Here is a 19526-nt window from a genome sequence, read left to right as displayed (position 1 = left end):
ATTGTCATTCTCTGCCTCATTTCCTCATCTGTAAAACCTCATGGGGTTGTTGTGAGGATTAAATGAGTTAATGTGTAAAGCACCCAGGGCCTGGCATTAACCTTCTCTGCTTTATTACATATCAACTACTGATTTCTAGTGTGCTGCTCTATTAAGAAAAAGGTCTGATCTTTTAATATTGAAAACAAGGCCCTGTGATTTTCCCAAAGATCAAAGAGTTGGTTAAAGGAAGATCTGAGCCCAGAAGAGCATTTAAAAAAACTTTTAGTAATTTTTCCGCTAAAATCATTGCTTCTCTCTTCACTGAGTTCTAGAGGTGCATCCGAGTACGTAGAACTGACAATGAGCGTCTTCGATTCATGATACTCATGTTTCTTAGCATTTGTTTGAAGATGGTTTGGGTGTGGCTCTGAGTTACTCGGCTTCAGTGCCAAGATTCAGAATCTTTTTAGAGTCGCTGGCTTCCTCTTAGAATAGAGTGGAGCGGGGACTGCTGCAAGATGCCTTTAAGTTGATTTCAACTTAATGGTCACATTGTCAGCTATGAGCATTTATCCAGTATATGCCAGGCATTTTACCGGTGCTGCCCCACGGTAACAGGACACACATCTAAATAAGGCACGTATGGTGCTGCCTTTTAGAGTCTGCAGACTTGAGTTGGTGGCAGACATATAAATTAGTCATTACTCCTCCATGCGGTTGGTGAGCTGCAGGGGGAATGTCCCACTGCTAAGTGCTGTTTTCTGGGTAGAGGAGGGAGCACAACCAACTCTCTGGGGAAGGCAACAGATGTCCCAGATGTGATGAACTTATGTTAGAACATACCATAAAGGAATCCCCTTATGACCTTCATCCATGTGTGTATGGGGCAAGGTGGGTGGCATGGAGCAGGAATGGGGTTTTGGTTATGTTGAGAGAGGTCTGTGTTTTCATTAGAGGTTCTTTTGTTTAGGGGAAACTATGTGACTCCTGGTATATCTGGCTCAGTGTAATTATTATCCCCATTGTTACAACAAGGTTCAAAAATGGAAACTTAAGTTTCCTGTTCATTCGGACTCATCATTTGCCATTCTTAGAAAGGTAGAAGCTCAGAACCTGAAATCTCCCCTAAAGCTACAAACTCTGTTTCTGACTCTTATCTGTATAAAGAATCTTCCATGGTAATGCTTCCTATTTTCAAAGCACTGTTATCTACGTTATACTATTAGATCCTTTCATTATCAATCCCTTTTAAAGGCAAGCAAACAGGTTCAGCAAGATCAGCTGACTTCTCTGTGTAAGTGAGACCTAAGGTAGGAACCTCCTTGAATAGCTTGACTCTGATTTTCCAGGTAGAGGATTTTGTTGATTGGAAAATACGATTAAGGAATGTCTTAAGTAATCAATTTTTTTTTTTTTTTTTTTTTTTTTTTTGAGACAGAGTCTCGCTCTGTCGCCCAGCCTGGGGTGCAGTGGCGTGATCTCGGCTCACTGCAAGCTCCGCCTACCAGGTTCACGCCATTCTCCTGTCTCAGCCTCCCGTAGCTGGGATTACAGGCGCCCGCCACCATGCCCGGCTAATTTTTTGTATTTTTAGTAGAGATGGGGTTTCACCGTGTTAGCCAGGATGGTCTCGATCTCCTGACCTCGTTATCCGCCCCCCTTGGCCTCCCAAAGTGCTGGGATTACAGGTGTGAGCCACCACGCCCGGCCAAGTAATAAATGTTTATTAATTAAAATGGCTACCGTATGTGCCAGATGTCCCAGCAGAGCTGGGTGGGGTACCTTGCTGTTAATGCAAAAAACATATCTTTCCTCTTAGCAGATTCTGAGGTGGAATCTCCCCAGCGGCAGGGTGGCCAGAGGTAAAGACCACGGCTGAGGCCAGGAGCAGTAGCAGGTGGGAACTCAAGACTGGTTGCACTGTAACTCCTGAGAGTCAGGGTTCTTCTGTTTAGCTAAGAAAATTTGGGGGTGTTTGGTAGAACCGTGAATCATTTTCCAGGGGCTGGTGAATGCAATGAAATGAATACTACAGAGATAACATGCATATCAAACACATACTTTTGTCCAATGCACAGCCCAACTGTCATTCTAGCCACACTGCCCTGCCTTTAAAAAGTTAAAAAAAAATAAGATAAAAAGTTCACCATGGGCCAGGTGCAGTGGCCCATGCCTGTAATCCCAACACTTTGAGAGGTTGAGGTGGAGGATCACTGGAGCCCAGGAGTTTGAGACCAGCTTGGGTAACACAGTGAGACCTCTCTACTACTTAAAAAAAAAAAAAAAAAAAGTAGCAAGTGTGGTGTAGCATGCCTGTAGTCTCGGCTACTCAGGAGGCTGAGACAGGAAGGTTGCTTGAGCCCTGGAGATCACGTCACTGCACCCCAGCCTGGGCAACAGAGTGAGACTCTGTTCCCTCCCCCAACCTCTTCCTCCCAAAAAAGTAGTAATTCTAATTTAGGTGGAGAGATGGGGAAAAATTTCAGGCCGGATATCCTATAATTTTTTGTTTGTGTGAAACACACAGGTAGTGGAAAATCTAGGGTTGTCATCTCAAGGGCATCCTGCAATCATTTGCTTTTTTTCTCTTGAAAAGCAACTTTCATCTAATCTTCCCTTATGGCCAATCTAAAGCAGCCCCCAAGTGACTCTTCAAACACTACTCTGTTTTGTTTCATCATAGCACTTATTGACATCTGGTATTTTCTTATTCATTCATTCATTTATTTGCTTCTTTTTTCTCCACCTCCCGCTGCATACAAACTGCAAATGAGCTGGGACCTCGTCTGTTTTTCTTGTTCGATGCTGCATACCAGTGTCTCAAACAGAGGCTGCTCCATATAGTCCTTCACTATTGGTTTTTTAAATTAATGAGCTTCTCTTGACATGATTTTCTGATTTTTGTTCTTTTATCTTAAGATTTGAAAGTTGAGAGCAGCATGTTTTGCCCACTGAAACTCATCCTGCTGCCAGTGTTACTGGGTAAGTAGAAGCTAAGGGACTCCGTGGGGTATTTGATTTCTCCTGAGTTCTGTGCATTATTAAAAGCCAATTTTACATATTTTCGATTCCCTTGGGTTTGATGAAGATGGAAACCCTAATGTGGAACTTCACAGTTTTGTTGAAGCAGCTGTTTTTGAAGCCAGCTAGCTTATGGTTTCTTGGGAAGCTGAAGCTTCCTGTTTCCATTAGAAAGAGAATGCATTTGGGTCCTAAAGGGTGTTCTGGGACCCTCTTACGTGACAAAGGGAAAGTTTCTCTGTGGTATTCCTGCACTTTAGATTGTTATCTTTAAAACCACAGTTCGCCTTGAATCAGGAACTGAAATTACCAAAGAGAGACCCAGAGCTGTTTTTCATACTATGGCCGTATCAGCCTTCTTGTGGTTCCTCAAATGGACTGAGCTCTTTCCCAATTTATGGTGGTTTCCTTTGCCTGGAACCTTCCTCCCAGCACTTCATCCTAGCAAGCCCGCCCGATGCTTCCTTACCCTTCAGGTTTCCCCTTATGCTCCACTTCCTTCTGAGGAGCCTGACCTGGCCATCTCCTCAGACCAGATTGGTCTCCTGTTTATGCCTCCACCTAAGTGCTGAGCTTCTCGTTGCTCATCTCCACTGGTTTGTAGGTTTTCATCCTTTTCCCCCATGCCTTTTTCTTTATCCCATGGGTGTAGTTCTGGAAGGAAAAGAAATTAATCAGGTGCTTTGCTCTCATAGCCTTTTCTTTTTCTCTTTATTGTTATTTTTTGAACTTTGGACAGTGATTTAAACCCTGACTCAGCAAAGTATACAACAGGGTTGCCTTTGCTCCTATTCCAGGCAATCCAGAGCGTGTACAAACATGCACACAGGCACGCACACCAAAATGGTGTTCATTAGATACTTTTTCTCAAAGAAGCAGGGTTATAATCATCTCAGAAGGTATTTAGACATTTTCCCAGAGGTCTGTGGAGCAGCCTGCAGGTTTTTGCCTTCTGATCCAGAGAGCTACCAGTCCAACCCCTGTATGTGGTGACTTGGTGGCACTGGGGGTTTTGTAGTTTTTTGCGGAGAGGTTTTCCTTTCTTGCAGAAAATCTCATCTTCTTCAGCTGTTTCTCTACCAAGATTGCCCTTCAAACATCAGTTTCTCTTTGCTTTGGTTGCTGTTGTTGCTTCCTAGCAGTCCTTCATTTAATTCTACACACAGTGTTCTTAATATTAAATTCGCTTATTACACTTTCAATCACACATGGAGCAGCTCAATTCTTCCTTACAGGAAAATTCCAAATATTTGTTGGAGCTAATTTTGATTTCTTTCAAAATAATTCCCTCTGAAGGGTTTAGAGTTGATGTTTTCTTTTGTGTCCTCCCTGCTGTGTGAGCCTGCTGTTGGGGCAGGAAGTTAACTGTCTTCTCTCAGGGAAACAGCTTGGATGAAAAGACTGGCACATTTTCTGTTCATTCCCATCACTTGGCTCTTCTCTGATTTGAACTGGGCAGCATCTAAATGTATCTTTCTTGATTTTGTTGTCTCTTTGCATAGAGCATATCTTGTGAAAACAGAAATATCCATGTAATGGTTTTTTCTTGTAGTGACCGCTCGAAATTGCTTGAGCAACATAGAGATAATGGGCAGGGGTCCCTGTGTGAAGCACCTAGAGGCTGGAAAGCCGATGGCAAAGCTGGAGGGGTGAGGCAGGGAGAGGACAAACACAGTGGAAATGCAGGAGGAAAGCTGTGCTCTGTGGTGGCCTAATTACAAGGACCTGCCCTACAGCCAGAATCAGCCAGCAAATGCTTTTGTAAAGGAACTAAAAGAAAGGGAAAAGAGGAAGTAAACAAAAGGTCCCTTTTCAGAGAGGGAACCAGTGGGAGACTTAAGAGCAAGGAACAACCCATTTCGTCGTTATGGTAAGTGGAGGTGAGTTTCTAAATTGATGATCAGAAAGGAGAGACTTTTGGGGTTTCCCTTATTTCTTTAGAAAGGTTGGGAGGAAGAATTGCAGAAAAGTGTAAGGGGCTAGATAGGAGGAGGGAGCCAGAGAGCATTTATTGTAGTATGAAGATTGCAGAATCCTTCTGATGAGCCATATAGGTAACTAGAGGACAGGGATGCCATGCTGCCTTTGAACATGCCTCCGAGGACTTTGTCTATGTTGGATCATCCAGGGAGAGGGGTGTTTAGTACTCCATGATTGAAACTGATTTTTGTTGTTGAGAGTATTTGTCTAAATGATGTGTCCTCTTGCCTTTGACTTCTCTAGATTATTCCTTGGGCCTGAATGACTTGAATGTTTCCCCGCCTGAGCTAACAGTCCATGTGGGTGATTCAGCTCTGATGGGATGTGTTTTCCAGAGCACAGAAGACAAATGTATATTCAAGATAGACTGGACTCTGTCACCAGGAGAGCACGCCAAGGTAACGTGGGGGAAACATCACTATGTAATAGAAGCCCCTGACTGCTGGTGTCAGGACAGAGTGGTGTAAGAGTCAGGCATCAGATGCCACCAGGAGGTGTTGCAAGAGCCAGGGCTTTGGAGATTATCAGAACTGGGCCTCGTCCTAGCTCAGGAACTTGGTTATGTTATCAGCTGGGTAAGTAAGTTACTCAACCTTGCTGATCTTAGCTTCCTGAGCTGTGAAGAGGAAGGCAATTACAATAATGGTAATGCTTACCTTTCAAGTAGTTAAGGGGCTGATGGGAGACACAAACATGAAATGAGAGGTTCCTTGTTCTTGCACATGAAATTCTTTAGTTTCCTTCCTTTATCTCTACCCTTTGTTAAGTAGCAGAAGCTGGTGAGAGGGGTAAATTCCTAGGTTCTAGAAAGGAGAGCTCTGACCTAGGCATAAGAACTATAGCACAATGACCTTTTTTGGGGTGGGGAGGAGGACAGATTCTTTCAGTGTTTCACTGCTCCATGTATGTGCTGGGGAATCATCATTTTCTCCTTTGTGGCTGCTTAAAGTGTTGGGATTAGCAGATGCAGCATGGTGGGCGAGGTTCTTTCATGGAGCTCTTTGGAATGAGGAACAGTGCATTAAGCCTCATCAGACAGTCTGTATGGATACTCGTATATCAGGATCATTTGTGAAAAACATCCCAAGTAGTTTGTTACTAACAATAAAGTCCTAATGTTTGCAAACAAAATATTGTTTTTGTAGCTCAGAGCACATTCCCTGTTGTCCCTATAATGCTACTCTCACTCAAATTTTTATTGGCCTTTATTTTTATACGAGGGATAAACCCATGGTGTAAGTAGAAATAAGAATTTCTGCCGGGTGTGGTAACTCATGCCTGTAATCCCAGCACTTTGGGAGGCTGAGGCGGGGTGATCACTTGAGCTCAAGAGTTCGAGACCAGCCTGGGCAACATGGCAAAACCCCATCTCTATAAAAAAACAAACACAAAAATTAGCTGGCTGCAGTGGCATGTACCTGTAGTCCCAGCTACTTGGGAGACTGAGGTGGGAGGATCACCTGAGCCTAGGAGGTGAAGGCTGCAGTGAGCTGTGATTGTGCCACTGCACTCCAGCCTGGGTGACAGAAGAAAACAATACAGAACCAAAACCAAAAACAAAAGAATTCCCCAGGGCCCAGCCTGGAACCATTCCCTGTGGATGACTCCTTTTGTGTTACGATACTGCTGCCGGGAGGAGGGTAGAAATGAGAAAAGTGGCAGCCAGCCGGCCATGCCTGGAATTCTTACGCCAAACCACCCACAGCACTAGTGAAAATAGATCATGCATTTGAATGCCATCTAATCCGGGGCCGTGGCAGAAAATAGGGTGAAAATGAGAGATGGTTTTCCAAAGTTGTAAGTTAAAAACTGTAGAGTGATCTTCAGAGTGGGTGCTATATTTTACCTTAAACTGTAAGAAATAAAATGTGGACTGCATTTCTCCATTTGTCTTTGTAGAAAGGGAGTCGCAGAGCTTGTGCAAGTTAGACTGTTGCCTGGCACATTATTTTTATTAACTGGGTACCAAATGCTTTTGGATCATGATCATGATGATAGCTCTGCTGCCCCCACATAACAGAGTCTTTGGGATGCAGGCTCCTCGGTCTGGCACCTCTTTTGATTGTCTCCAACACTGTTTTGCCCTTCAGGACGAATATGTGCTATACTATTACTCCAATCTCAGTGTGCCTATTGGGCGCTTCCAGAACCGCGTACACTTGATGGGGGACATCTTATGCAATGATGGCTCTCTCCTGCTCCAAGATGTGCAAGAGGCTGACCAGGGAACCTATATCTGTGAAATCCGCCTCAAAGGGGAGAGCCAGGTGTTCAAGAAGGCGGTGGTACTGCATGTGCTTCCAGAGGAGCCCAAAGGTATGCAAATACTTACTTAAAGAGGGCCCAAGAGGCAAGAGATTTCATGTGCAAGAGGCAAGGAAACTGATTATCTTGAGTAAATGCCAGCCTTTGGGCTAAGTACTTACCACAGAGTGAATCTTCAAAAAAATGATCATAATTATTTCAGTCAATAAAAAGAGTTATTTTATTAAATAAAATATTGATAATTATTGTATTATTACTTTAAACACTTTTCCCCCTCACAAAAGCCCTGTGAAGGATGTTTTGTTCGCATATATGTCCAAATATATTTTGGACACATATTCAATGGAATAAATAGTACTTGAACCCTGGCACCTCTGACAACAAAGTCCATGTTCTTTTTACTATGCCCTAATACCTTTCATCAGTTATCCACATTGATGCTATATCTGTATTTTATAGGTACCCTATGTTAGGTGTTCTGGGGGATAGAAAAGAAATAAGCAGGCCAGGCTCAGTGGCTCATGCCTGTAATCCTAGCATTTTGGGAGGCTGAGGCAGAAGAATTGCCTGAGCCCCAGGGTTCAAGACTGCAGTGAGCTATGATGGCACCACTGCATTCTAGCCTGGGTGACAGAGCAAGACTCTGTCTAAAATAAAAAAAAAGAAAAGAAAAGAAAAGAAAAAAAAAGAAAAAGTCTGGGTGTGATGGCTCATGCCTGTAATCCTAGCACTTTGGGAGCCCGAGGTGGGAGGATCACTTGAAGCCAGTTTGAGACTAGCTTGGGCAACATGGTGAGACCCTATGTCTTAAAAAAAAAAAAAAAATAATAATAATAGCTGAGCATGATGGCCCATGACTGTGGTGGTCTCAGGTACTGGGGAAACTGAGGTGAGAGGATCACTTGAGCCCAGGAGGTGGAGGTTGCAGTGAGCTGTGATCGCACCACTGCACTCCAGCCTGGGTGACAGAGCTGAGACCCTGTCTCTTAAAATAGAAAAAAGAAGAAAGGGCCGGGCGCGGAATGGTGTGAACCTGGGAGGCGGAGCTTGCAGTGAGCTGAGATTGCGCCACTGCACTCCAGCCTGGGCGACAGAGCCAGACTCCGTCTCAAAAAAAAAAAAAAAAAAAGAAGAAAGGAGCAGATCTTTCTAACTCTTCTTTGCACTTTATTTTTCCATTTATAAGTGGAAGGAGTAGGTGGTTTTAAAATTTGTGCTCTGTAGAACCTTAAGCTCCAAAGAACATGAAGGGTAAGAGCGGGGCAGGGATAGGACCCTAGGCTCCCACCTGCATTGCAACCAAAGTCCTTTTCCTTTTCCCTGTTGTATTCATTGGGCTGCCAGGTAAGATTTGGTCTGAATAAGGATTCTGCTGCTTGCAAGCAGTTTGAAAGGGAGAGTATAAGCTGTGGTGGCCCGAGTCATTTAGAAAGTTTTTTTTGCCTCTTTGACTGGGTATTAGTTGAAAGGAATGCAGCTGAGACTGTAACCAAAGGAGGCATTATGCTTCCAGACAAATCTCAGAAGTATTGCAAGCAACTGTAGAAGCTGTTGTATTAGGCTCTAAAGGAAAGGGTGGAGAGATTCAACCAGTTAGCCCAAAAACTGGAGATAAAATTCTTCCCCCAGAATCTAGAATATGGAGGCACCAAAGTAGTTCTGGACGACAGGGATAATTTCTTATTTAGAAATGGTGGCATTCTTGGAAAGTATATCTACCGAAATAAATCACTATTGAAAAAGCCTCATGTGAAGCCACTCATTCCACTGGAGTTCTGAAATCTTTCATTGTGTAAATAATTTCCATGTCTCTCTTTTATAATAAACTAATGATATCCAAACTAACGTCAGCCAGTGTCTCTAAAATTTAGTTTTGCTTATTGATATAAAACTTACAAATAAAAATACATAAATGAAAGTAAAAGTTTGCAAGCCACAGAACTAGATGCATTCTTTAAGAGTGTGGAATAGAAGGAACAGTCTGTGACCCCAGGAGAGCTTGCAGTGTAGTTAGGGAACTAGAATCTGGGACCATTTCCCGCCTGCAGCTAGCTTAGGTCCTTAGCCTCCCAGCTTTATTAATGAGCTCCTCTGGTGCACCCTGCCTTCCTCTCTTATGACACTCATCACACCTATTCACTTGTGTCTTCCCTGCTTGCCTGGGCGTAGCCCCTGGCACAGAGTAAGCAATTAATAAGCATTTGTGGAATGAATGAAATTATTGAGTTAGCATCCCTTACTTGAATCTGATTTCTAAAAAATGGAGTTGTAGTAGGTGGCCTCTGGCCCCTCTCCTAATTATCCTACTTTTTTTTTCATTGTCATTTTTCTCTTAATTCCAAAGCTCTTGTTCTCCAGGAAGAAGAAGCAAATCAGATGCCTGTGCCCAAGGATTCTCTCTCTCTCTCTCTTTTTTTTTTAGGTGGGGTCTTGCTCTGTCACCCAGGCTCTGGAGTTGCAGTGGTATGATCATGGCTCACTGTAGCCTTGAACTCCTGGGCTCAAGTGATCCTTCTGCCTCAACCCCCCGAGTAGCTAGGTCCATAGGTGTGCATCACCATGCCTGGCTTTGTTTGTTTGTTTAAGTAGAGACGGGGTCTCCCTACGTTGCCCAGGCTGGTCTCAAACTCCTGGGCTCAAGTGATCCTCCTGTCTCAGCCTCTCCAAATTGCTGGTATTACAAAGGATTCTCTTTTTGCTTCCTTTTTCTGCCTTTGGTCTCTAATGCCATGTCTGAACACTTGTCCATGCAAGCATAGCCTGTTCCTGCTTAGAAGGGACACAGAGGGAACCACAAGGAGTCAATTTCAAGAGCTGAGGAATCCATGGAAACAGGCTAGGGCAATGTTAGAGATAGTCAGATATTCCCCCAGTGGCTAGTGGAGCAAGCTGTATTTTTTTTTTCTTCCAGCTAGAATGGGAATAGATCCAACCCCTAACAATTTTGCCTAGTGGACCGTGCTCCAACTTGCTTTATGTAAGTTGCCTCCACCAACATGGCAACTCCATTTTTTGCAGTCATCTATAATTTTCTCTACAAAGTTTACCCTTCAGTTGTTAGTCTCTCTATGATTCTACCACTTCAATTCTTTTTTTCATAGTTCTTAATTTAAATACTATAGATGAAAATAATAATTAGATTAATGGCCTCTGCTTTTGCTCTAGAATCAGCCATCCTTCTACTTATGTGGGGTGCCACAGTAGAGTGAGTGAGAAAACTCGGGCTTTCCTTTCACTCAGACCTGGGCTTAAATGTTGGCTTTACCTTTCCTGGCCATGTGGCATTGGGTTCCTTTACTTTCCTTCTCTGTAAAATGGGAGAATAGTCACACAAACCTCAAAATATTGTAATGACTAACTAATCTACTGTGTATAGGGTGTCTAGCACATGGTGGTGCACTGAAAGGACTCAGAATGTTCAGTTTTTATTATTGCATTTTAAAAATAGAGTTTAATTCTTAATGTGCTGATAGATTTAAAGGGAGTTTGCTTCCTTACTGGTATTCTTTGGAGTAACTTTTTTATCGCTTTCAAAATAATTCCTTCCATAGATTTTAGAGTTCATAATATTTTCTTTTGCTTTCCTCCTATTGTGCATTTCTCCTGCTGGGCAGGAAGTTACTCTTCTCCCAGGGAAATAGTTTGGATGAAAGGGTGGCTTTTGCAATCTGTTCCCTCGTGATCTTTGCTTAACACTCTTTTGAAGGAACTCTGTGCACTTAAGACCTAGACTTGTGTCTTCCTTATACACCACCTTGACTTTCATTGCTTAATCAACTTTGTGGTTGATTTGTATAGAGCATTACTGAAAAATCAGAAATGTCTTTCTACTTCTTTTCTTTTTCATGGGCCACTTAAAATGACTTATGTAATAAACATATGGTGGGTCAGCTGCTTGTACAATAGGCAGAAGGAAGAGCCTAGGAGTTGGAAAGCCAGGAGCAGGGGAAGTCGGGAGGGTGGGGGCAGGAGAGAGCAGGATTAAAACAGAAAGAAAAGTCAAGGAGAAAGCTGTCTTTTGTCTTGGCCTAATTAGCAAGGAGTCCTGTGACTTGTACCAAGGCCAGAACTAGGTCCTAGAATAAAAGAAAAATAATAAAAGAAGTTGAAGAAAGTTATCCCTGGTTCATTTTTTCAGTTGGGAGAGTCAGTGGGTTAAATATAAGAATGAGAGTTTTATAACTTTCCACTTCCTGTTTATGCTAAGCAGATGTTGGTGTCTAAGATGATGAATATAAAGTGGGGGCTTTGAGATTTTCCATACTTCCTTTAGTACAAACTTGATGTGAAATTAGAGTTCATGGGAGGAATTCTGGAAAAGGGGAAAGAGAAAGGAATTAAAGAGGACCAGAAAGTGTTTATGGTGATATGGAGACAGCAGAAACCCTCAGGCTTGGTACATGTGGGCAGCTAGAGGGTATTCTCATCTTGGGGATGATGCTGTGCTGGTCTGAGGGAGGAGGCTCTGAGTACTTTGCCCACGTGGGATCATCTGGATCACCTACAGAGGGAATACGTACAGTGTTTGGTGGTGACAGCAATTTTTGCTGCTGAGGGTCTTTGGCTAAACATGATCTCTTCTAGAAATTCTTTGACTTCTATAGATTATAACTTGAGTCTGACTTGATTTACTGTTTTATCCTCAGAGCTCATGGTCCATGTGGGTGGATTGATTCAGATGGGATGTGTTTTCCAGAGCACAGAAGTGAAACACGTGACCAAGGTAGAATGGATATTTTCAGGACGGCGCGCAAAGGTAACAAGGAGGAAACATCACTGTGTTAGAGAAGGCTCTGGCTGATGGTATCAGGACAGAGGTAGAATCAGGCACATGAGGAGGTGTTGCAAGAGCCTGGGCTTTGGTGCTTATCAGAACTGGACCTTCTCCTAGCAATTTCAGCTTTCTGGTGGGAAAGATAACTCCAATGAAGAACAAGAACAAGAAGATGATGATGATGCTTAACTTTTTGGATGCCGATATGAGATTGTACATGTAAAGCATTTTGTATAAGACTTGGCCCCTGCATTTTAGTTTCCTTCTTTCTCCCTTTTCCTTCATATAGAGTCCATGGGAGAATGAGGGAGATGATTTTTGTGGCCCAGCCAAGAAAGCAATGGGCTAGGCATAAAAGTGATTACACTTTTATTCTTACTGGGGTTAGTTCTGTGAGTTTTCATCTGTGCCCCATTGCCCCATTTATGTGATGGAGGGAATTATCATGGGTACTTCACGTGTTGGGATTGATTGATCCTGGGGGCCAGGGTGAGGGGTATTTTACGGGAACTCTATAAAGCAGGAAAAAGCAAGTTTATTCTTTAGACCAGTGGATCTCAACCACGATGTGGTCGTATATTTATGGGTCAACATGTGCTGTGGGGATATCCCCAGTAACTTGTTATTAATAAAAGTTAAGTTGCAAAATTTATTAAAGACTAACTTTTATAAATTAAAACATATTCCAGGTCATCTCTCTAACAAAGTCATTTGCACTTGATTCCTCTATGCTATCTGAGTGGGTCACAGTGGGTGACATCATGATGGAGTATGGGGAATTACATCTGGTCCCAGGTTCACCTCTGAGAGCTTGCCATACATTTAAATGTCATCCATTGAGTGATTCACAGGAGAAAATAGGATGAGAATTGACATTTTGAGGTTGTGAATTTGAATCACGAGAGACAAAATGTTAGGGGCCAGGTCACTTCATTCATGTTTGTGTCTACACACCCATTAACTTTTCTTAAAAGCTTTAAAAAAGCAATCTACGTGGCTTTTTTTTTAATGCCAATATTCATTTAACAAGTTATTTTTAAAGCATCTGCTATATGAAGAATACTTAAAGCCCCAGTCCTGATGGGAAACTTACAACCAAGATGGAGGAGATACATGTAAAATAATAAAGAAGTATATAATACATCAGGCAATAGTAAGAGCCTACGGGGAACAATAAAGCAGGACTTTGTGGGTTTTGTTATGTGAGTGCTTGGGGAGCCCTCACTGAGATGACATTTGAGGAGAGGGAGTGAACCCTGCATATGTGTAGGGGGAAGAGTGTTCTTGCAGTCATAGACAGTAGCAAGTGCAAAGGCCCTGCAGCCAGTATGCAAGGAGCAGCCAAGAGGTCCATGTGCCTGGAGTGCAGTGACCCAAGTAGGTGAGGGAAGAGCAAGTAGAAGTTGAAGTCAGAGGAAAAGGGAGATGGGCTGGGTCATGCAGGGCCTTGCATTTTAGTAGAAATGGGAGTGGGGGCCATGAAGGGTTTTGAGCACAGGAGTAACATGATTTGACTTACATTTTTAAAGGCTCATCTGCTGAAAATAGATTGTCATAGAGAATAAGCAGGGAGATAAGTAAGAAAGCTGTTGCGGGAATCCAGGTGAGAGATGAGCTGGACCAGAATGGTATCAGTGGAGGAGGTGAGGACTGGCTGGATTGGGGATATATTTTGAAGGTAGAGGTGATAGGATTTGCTGAGGGATTCGATGTGATTTGTTCCAGAAAGACAGAAATTAAGGATGACTCCGGGATTTTTAGCCTGAGTATCTGGAGGAAAGCATTGCCATGTACCAAAATGGGATGGACTGGAAAGAATTGGTTTGGGGGAAAGATGAAGAGTTCAGTTTTAGACATGTTTCAGGTTCCTATTGGAAATCCAACTAGAAATGTCATCAAGAATAAAAGTATACTTTTGCTTTTTTTTTATTGGAAAGGTGCACAAAATGAAAGTCCTCCTTTTCTTATTCCTCCATTCAGATGGAAAAACTGTTCATGGCTTGGTGATGTCCTTCACAAGTACACACGCATGCACATGTGTGTGTACACGACTTTGTGTTATTTAATGCTTTCTGATAATACCCTTACTGCCTTCACCTAGCAGGGCCTTGGAGTCCTGAGATCTTCCCTCCCCCATTTTCTCTGCTCCCCGCTCCACTCCAGTCCTCACAATATCATACTTTTTGCCTTTCACTTCTAGGAGGAGATTGTATTTCGTTACTACCACAAACTCAGGATGTCTGCGGAGTACTCCCAGAGCTGGGGCCACTTCCAGAATCGTGTGAACCTGGTGGGAGACATTTTCCACAATGACGGTTCCATCATGCTTCAAGGAGTGAGGGAGTCAGATGGAGGAAACTACACCTGCAGTATCCACCTAGGGAACCTGGTGTTCAAGAAAACCATTGTGCTGCATGTCAGCCCGGAAGAGCCTCGAAGTATCTAACATTTGGCTGGGGAGCATTGAGGGACCTCCTGGCTGGTGCATGGGGCCGGGACTAGAGTGAGGCCGGAGAGGTTCCTAGGATGCAAAATTGAAGGAGGCATCCCTCTCAGGTGCTGACTCTCGCCTTGCACAACCCTGAGAATGATGCCTCCTTAGTGGTGGCTCCTCAGGTGCCTGGCTTGCCTCACCCTAGTTCTGGCCCTGCTGCTAGGCCAAGGAGAGGGGAGCTAATTTAGTGAATACCAATCCTCTGACAGACCCCACTCATTGCCAGGGTCATCTACTGATGTAAAGATACAGAAGCTCAGGGAAGGATCGGAGTTGATGTCCAAAGTCAGCATACTTGGTTTCAAGGGAGGTGCTGTATGTGTTAGAGTGGAGCAGGAAATGATCCTAAGCTAGTGAGAGACAGCCAGGAACAGAGAGGAACATGCAGGCACCAGAACCAAAAATGGAGGGGTTTTCTGATCAGAGGTTCTGGATTCTGGCAAACAGTGTGCATCAAGGCCAGTGCTGTGTAGGAGAGGAAAGACTTGATTGTGCTGACAGAGAGAGGTTGATAAGTGAGGGGTTAAAGTTAAACCATAACCCAGTTAGCAATCAGGATGTGGCCTGTGGACTTTGCCTGTCGCTAGGGCCTTCAGGAGTTGGCTGTGGTTGGCTGGGGGCAGGGAAGATGGGGTGAGGATGGAACATGCCTCATACCTCAGGCCAGAGACCTAAGTCTGTGGAGGCACCTTGTCTCCAGCTGGAGAGGGGAGCACGGCAGATCTGTGTGCTTCCTTCTCAGAAGTCCAATTCACAGAGAAAATCGAGCCATTATGGGGGCTCATGCAGCTTCTCCACCCACAAACATATCTATGTCTCCCCCATTCTTATCTCTGCCCTGCCATCCTGAGGCAGAGGAAGGTCCCTTCTGCTCTGGGCTTATCTGGCCCCCTGTGCCCAGGTGGTATCCTTCTCAGGAACCTTACAACATGGCTCTTTGAGCTCACTTTCTGTTGGTTTCTACCATTCAATGGATACATTTGCTCAATTCTACTACTTCATTACTCCAGCTCCATTCTATGTCTTTTTTTCTTCAGCTCCATTCTGTGTCTTTCTTTTTCTTAAGATTGCTTTCCTGAGATACAATTCACATACCATACAATTTGCCCATTTAAAGCGTTCAGCTCAATGGTTTTAGTACATTCAGAGTTGTACAACCACAACCACAATCATGTGTTTCTTTCTCAACATAGCCAAATAGCTTGCTAAAGGTCTGTGTTTGGTATCTTACTGTCTCATCTCCCATTAACTCCTCAGTGCACTGCATTCTGGCTTATTCTACCTCTACTCCAGCTTAGATCACCAATGGCACTGCAATTATCCATCCTCAGCCTTCTCTCCTTCAGTAGCATTTATATGCACTCTATGTTGGACACAGTTCCACACACACCCATGGATATACTTAGTCAACTCTACACAAGTTTTCCACAAATCCTTCATATGCAACATGTCTAACCTACCCTTGCACACCCCTCCTCAGCCCATCTCCCCAACCTCAGTTGTCTAACTAGATGCCTGGGGGTGTGCTTGATTCTTTCCCTTTCCTGGACCCCTGATCTAACAGGTCAGGTCAACAAGTCCTTGACTCCTACTACAGACTCTTGAAGTTGTCTTCCTTGCAGTCTGTCACTGCCGCCTTAGTTCTGGCTGTCTTCATCTCTGTCTTGAACTGTAGGCCTCTAACCAGTCTCTGCTTTCTCTCTCAGCCACTGCTCCTCATTCTTCACGCGGCTCTTGGTGCCATCTTTCTAAATCACATTAAGAACTTTCTCTTCCACTGCTAATAATCTTTCAATGTTTTTTTCATTGCCTGCAGAAAAATGCCAGATTCTTGGTTGAGATAGTCAAGGTCCTTCCTGACTTGGACCCTGTCATCTCTCCAGCGAAATTCTCCAGCACACCCACAGATGCCACTTTTGTGTCAGACCCATTGAACTCTTTCTAGTTTCTAAAATCATCATCCTGTCAGGCCTCCAGATCTCATGCAGAACATCCCCTCTTGTCCTTCTCCATATTGTCTGCCCAACAAACTGGATGTTTCCTGTAAGTCTTAGGTTAAACTTTAGAAATTTTGCTGGCAAATTCTCACTTGCTGCATATAAAATTGGACACCCTTTTTTCTGCGCCCCTCTGTTCCCCATACACACTTCTGTTGTAGCGCCTACAGCAGCCTGTAGTTTTCTGTTGACGTGTTTGTCTTCTTGCTTGGAAGCAGGGACCACACATCATCATTCATCTCTGAATCCCCTGTACCTAGTGCTGTCTGGCCCTGAGGAGGTGTTTGCTTTATGTATTTAGAAAGAACCATGCAGATGAGTAGAAGGTTCCATATGGGCAGAAGTACCTCCGGAGGCTTTACTTGGTATCATCACTGTGGGGCTGAGTCTTGCGGCATGAGTTCTTTTGAAGACAACCACTTGCCCTAAGGAAGATCAGCAGCCTCTAAAATGCCTGTTATTTCTGGGTCACTTGTTAAGCCAAATTTTAGAATAGAATTGTTGATGTGAAAGGAAACTTTACTAGAGGTGAACTGCTAGCCTCTTCTCCCACCCACCTTAATCTACATCTTAGGGTAAACGAGGGGGTTAGACTTTGGTTCTCAATCTCATGGAGACAGTGTCCCTAGTGTCCAGATATGGGGTGGAGTCTGGCCTTCCCCTCTGCTTCCTGGCCTGGCTGGTGCTACTTGGTATAGGGCTGTGGGGCTCTCAGCTCTTTGCTAAAGTATTGAGACCCTCTCCTTGCTTTTCTACTTTCCCAAGCACTGGTGACCCCGATAGCCCTGAGGCCTCTGGTCTTGGGTGGTAATCAGCTGGTGATCATCGTGGGAATTGTCTGTGCCACAATCCTGCTGCTCCCTGTTCTGATATTGATCGTGAAGAAGACCTGTGGAAATAGGAGGTACAGGGCTGCCCCCACCCCTTGGATTGGGAGGCTGGGGGTGCAAGGCTGCCTCTACCCCAAAGTAGAACAGGGTGATAGGGCCCTACTTATGCCATTCTCACAGAAGGGGGTATTTTTAAATGGAGTCATCTGTGGTAACCCTGCCCACTTTGCTTACTGTGCCCGGGAAAAGAATTTAATATTCCTATGCTCTCCTCATTCACTTTGTTATTATGCAAAGACTACAAACTCCCTTAGAAATGGGGGTCTCAGTAGGGCATAATTCAGAGCATAAATCCTACACAAGAACTATCATGGTACCATTCACTGCCTAAAAGATGATTTTTAAATTATCCATACTGTACGTTCCACATAGAAGCTAAGATCTTAAGGGTTGCCAGTGGTTTTATCTAAAAGACCACATTCTAATTATGAGATACGATCTTTGAATGGGTGCCCTCAGGTTCTAAATGAATTATTATTAAAAGGTGCTTTTGGCCGGGTGCGGTGGCTCATGCCTGTAATCCCAGCACTTTGAGAGGCCAAGGCGGGCGGATCACGAGGCCAGGAGATCGAGACCATCCTTGCTAACACAGTGAAAAGCTGTCTTTACTAAAAATGCAAAAAATTAGCTGGACGTGGTGTCATGTGCCTGCAGTCCCAGCTACTTGGGAGGCTGAGGCAGGAGAATGGTGTGAACCTGGGAGGTGGAGCTTGCAGTGAGCCGAGATCACGCCACTGCACTCCAGCCTGGGTGACAGAGCGAGACTCTGTCTCAAAAATAAATAAATAAATAAAATAGTAATAATAATAATAATAATGTGCTTTTAAAGGCCTGAATTTCATCGGTAGTTCTCCCAGGGTCTCAGAAGTGCCCAGATGCTCCAACAGGGACACTTGTGTTCCACTGGCTGTTGGCAGATCCATGTCCCTCGGTTTATCCAACTATCGATGGAGTATGCTTGTAGTGCAGATTGACTCCCTTGTTGAAATAGTGTCAGTGGGAAAGGGCCTCATGAATAATCCTGACTTTTGAGTGTTCTTTCCCAGTGGGTCTTGGATCCTGCAGAAAACACTTGTGCCTGCTAAGTTTTCACTTGCACTCCCTAGGGCTTCCTGATTTGGTTTTGAACTTGGCTGGCCTCTCTAAAGGTCTTTGCTCTGGGCATGCTCGGAGCACTGAGCTAGACAACCTGGATTCCACTCTCAGCTTACTTCCCCTGTCGGGACCTCAGTTTCCCGCCAAAGGAAAGGTAGCACTTCCATGTCTAGTTGTTTATTCTAAAGAAATAATTAAATGGATATGCTGAGATTTGTGCAAAACTGCAGTCTTGCTTATAATTAAAAATATGGATAATTGCCAGTGTCTGTCAGAAAGGCAACGATTCAGTGAACCAGTGTTTCACTCAATGAAACACTCCAGATCCCTCTACGTAATGACATGGAAAGATATACAAGGGGTAAAAATACAGAATTTATGGTATGACCTCATTTTTATAAAAGGGAAAATAATATGATGCTCACTCCAGCAGCATATGTACTAAATACATTTTATGTGAGCTTATGCTTACACTGAGAGAGGCTTGGAAGGACAGTTGTAAAATGTGGGTAATTGTGTGGAATTTGAAATGAAGGAGAAGGTGGATCCCATGGGGTGAGGGGTTGCAGGGAACTTCCACTTCCAACTGTCTACGTTTCTGTATTATCTGAATTATTTTACAATGAGAAGATACAACTTTAAAAGCAGAAAATACAATGAAAATATTTCCACTGAGACCAAAACATATGGTTTCATTTCTAGCTTGAACCTTGAATTTTTTTTTTTTTTTTTTTTAGTTCTGCCTTAGGCCAAAATAGAAAAAAAGAAAGTATGTTCAGAAGGCAAATGGTCATGAGATCAAAGGCCAAGGGACCCCGACAGGGCAGGCGCAGAGCTCCAGGCTTGGGGCTTGGGTGGGGTGTTTGTGGGGGTTATTCTGCTCCGCCCCCCGGAAAGGCCAGGAGCCCTTCGGATTGGCGTCTTGGTGAGCTCCTGCTGCCCCCTGCTGGTTCCGCGGCACTCCCTGGTCCTCAGAAATGTAGACAGGATGGTCAAATGGAATCCCATCTCCCCTCTCTTCATTCACT

General features: G+C 43.9%; 1 protein-coding gene across 4 annotated transcripts in view; it reads left to right on the top strand.

Annotated features, from left to right (window-relative positions):
* Positions 1-19526, top strand: part of JAML (junction adhesion molecule like) — a 35144-nt gene that overhangs the window by 10174 nt on the left and 5444 nt on the right. Inside the window, exons 2-7 of one of the 4 annotated variants that reach the window (XM_019037661.3) lie at positions 2902-2964; positions 5227-5381; positions 7074-7299; positions 11895-12004; positions 14223-14460; positions 17279-17417. In XM_019037661.3, the coding sequence (XP_018893206.3) occupies positions 2922-2964; positions 5227-5381; positions 7074-7299; positions 11895-12004; positions 14223-14460; positions 17279-17417 (911 nt within the window). In that variant the 5' untranslated portion in view covers positions 2902-2921. Of the gene's footprint in view, positions 1-2901; positions 2965-4421; positions 4884-4946; positions 5058-5226; positions 5382-7073; positions 7300-11894; positions 12005-14222; positions 14461-17278; positions 17418-19526 lie in introns of those variants that run through there. The other 3 variants (XM_004052209.4, XM_019037663.3, XM_019037662.3) reach the window with 3 other exon arrangements.

This window comes from Gorilla gorilla, chromosome 9 (genome assembly GCF_029281585.2).
Source record: "Gorilla gorilla gorilla isolate KB3781 chromosome 9, NHGRI_mGorGor1-v2.1_pri, whole genome shotgun sequence".
Taxonomy (NCBI): domain Eukaryota; kingdom Metazoa; phylum Chordata; class Mammalia; order Primates; family Hominidae; genus Gorilla; species Gorilla gorilla.
This window is presented reverse-complemented; position numbering and strand designations above follow the sequence as displayed.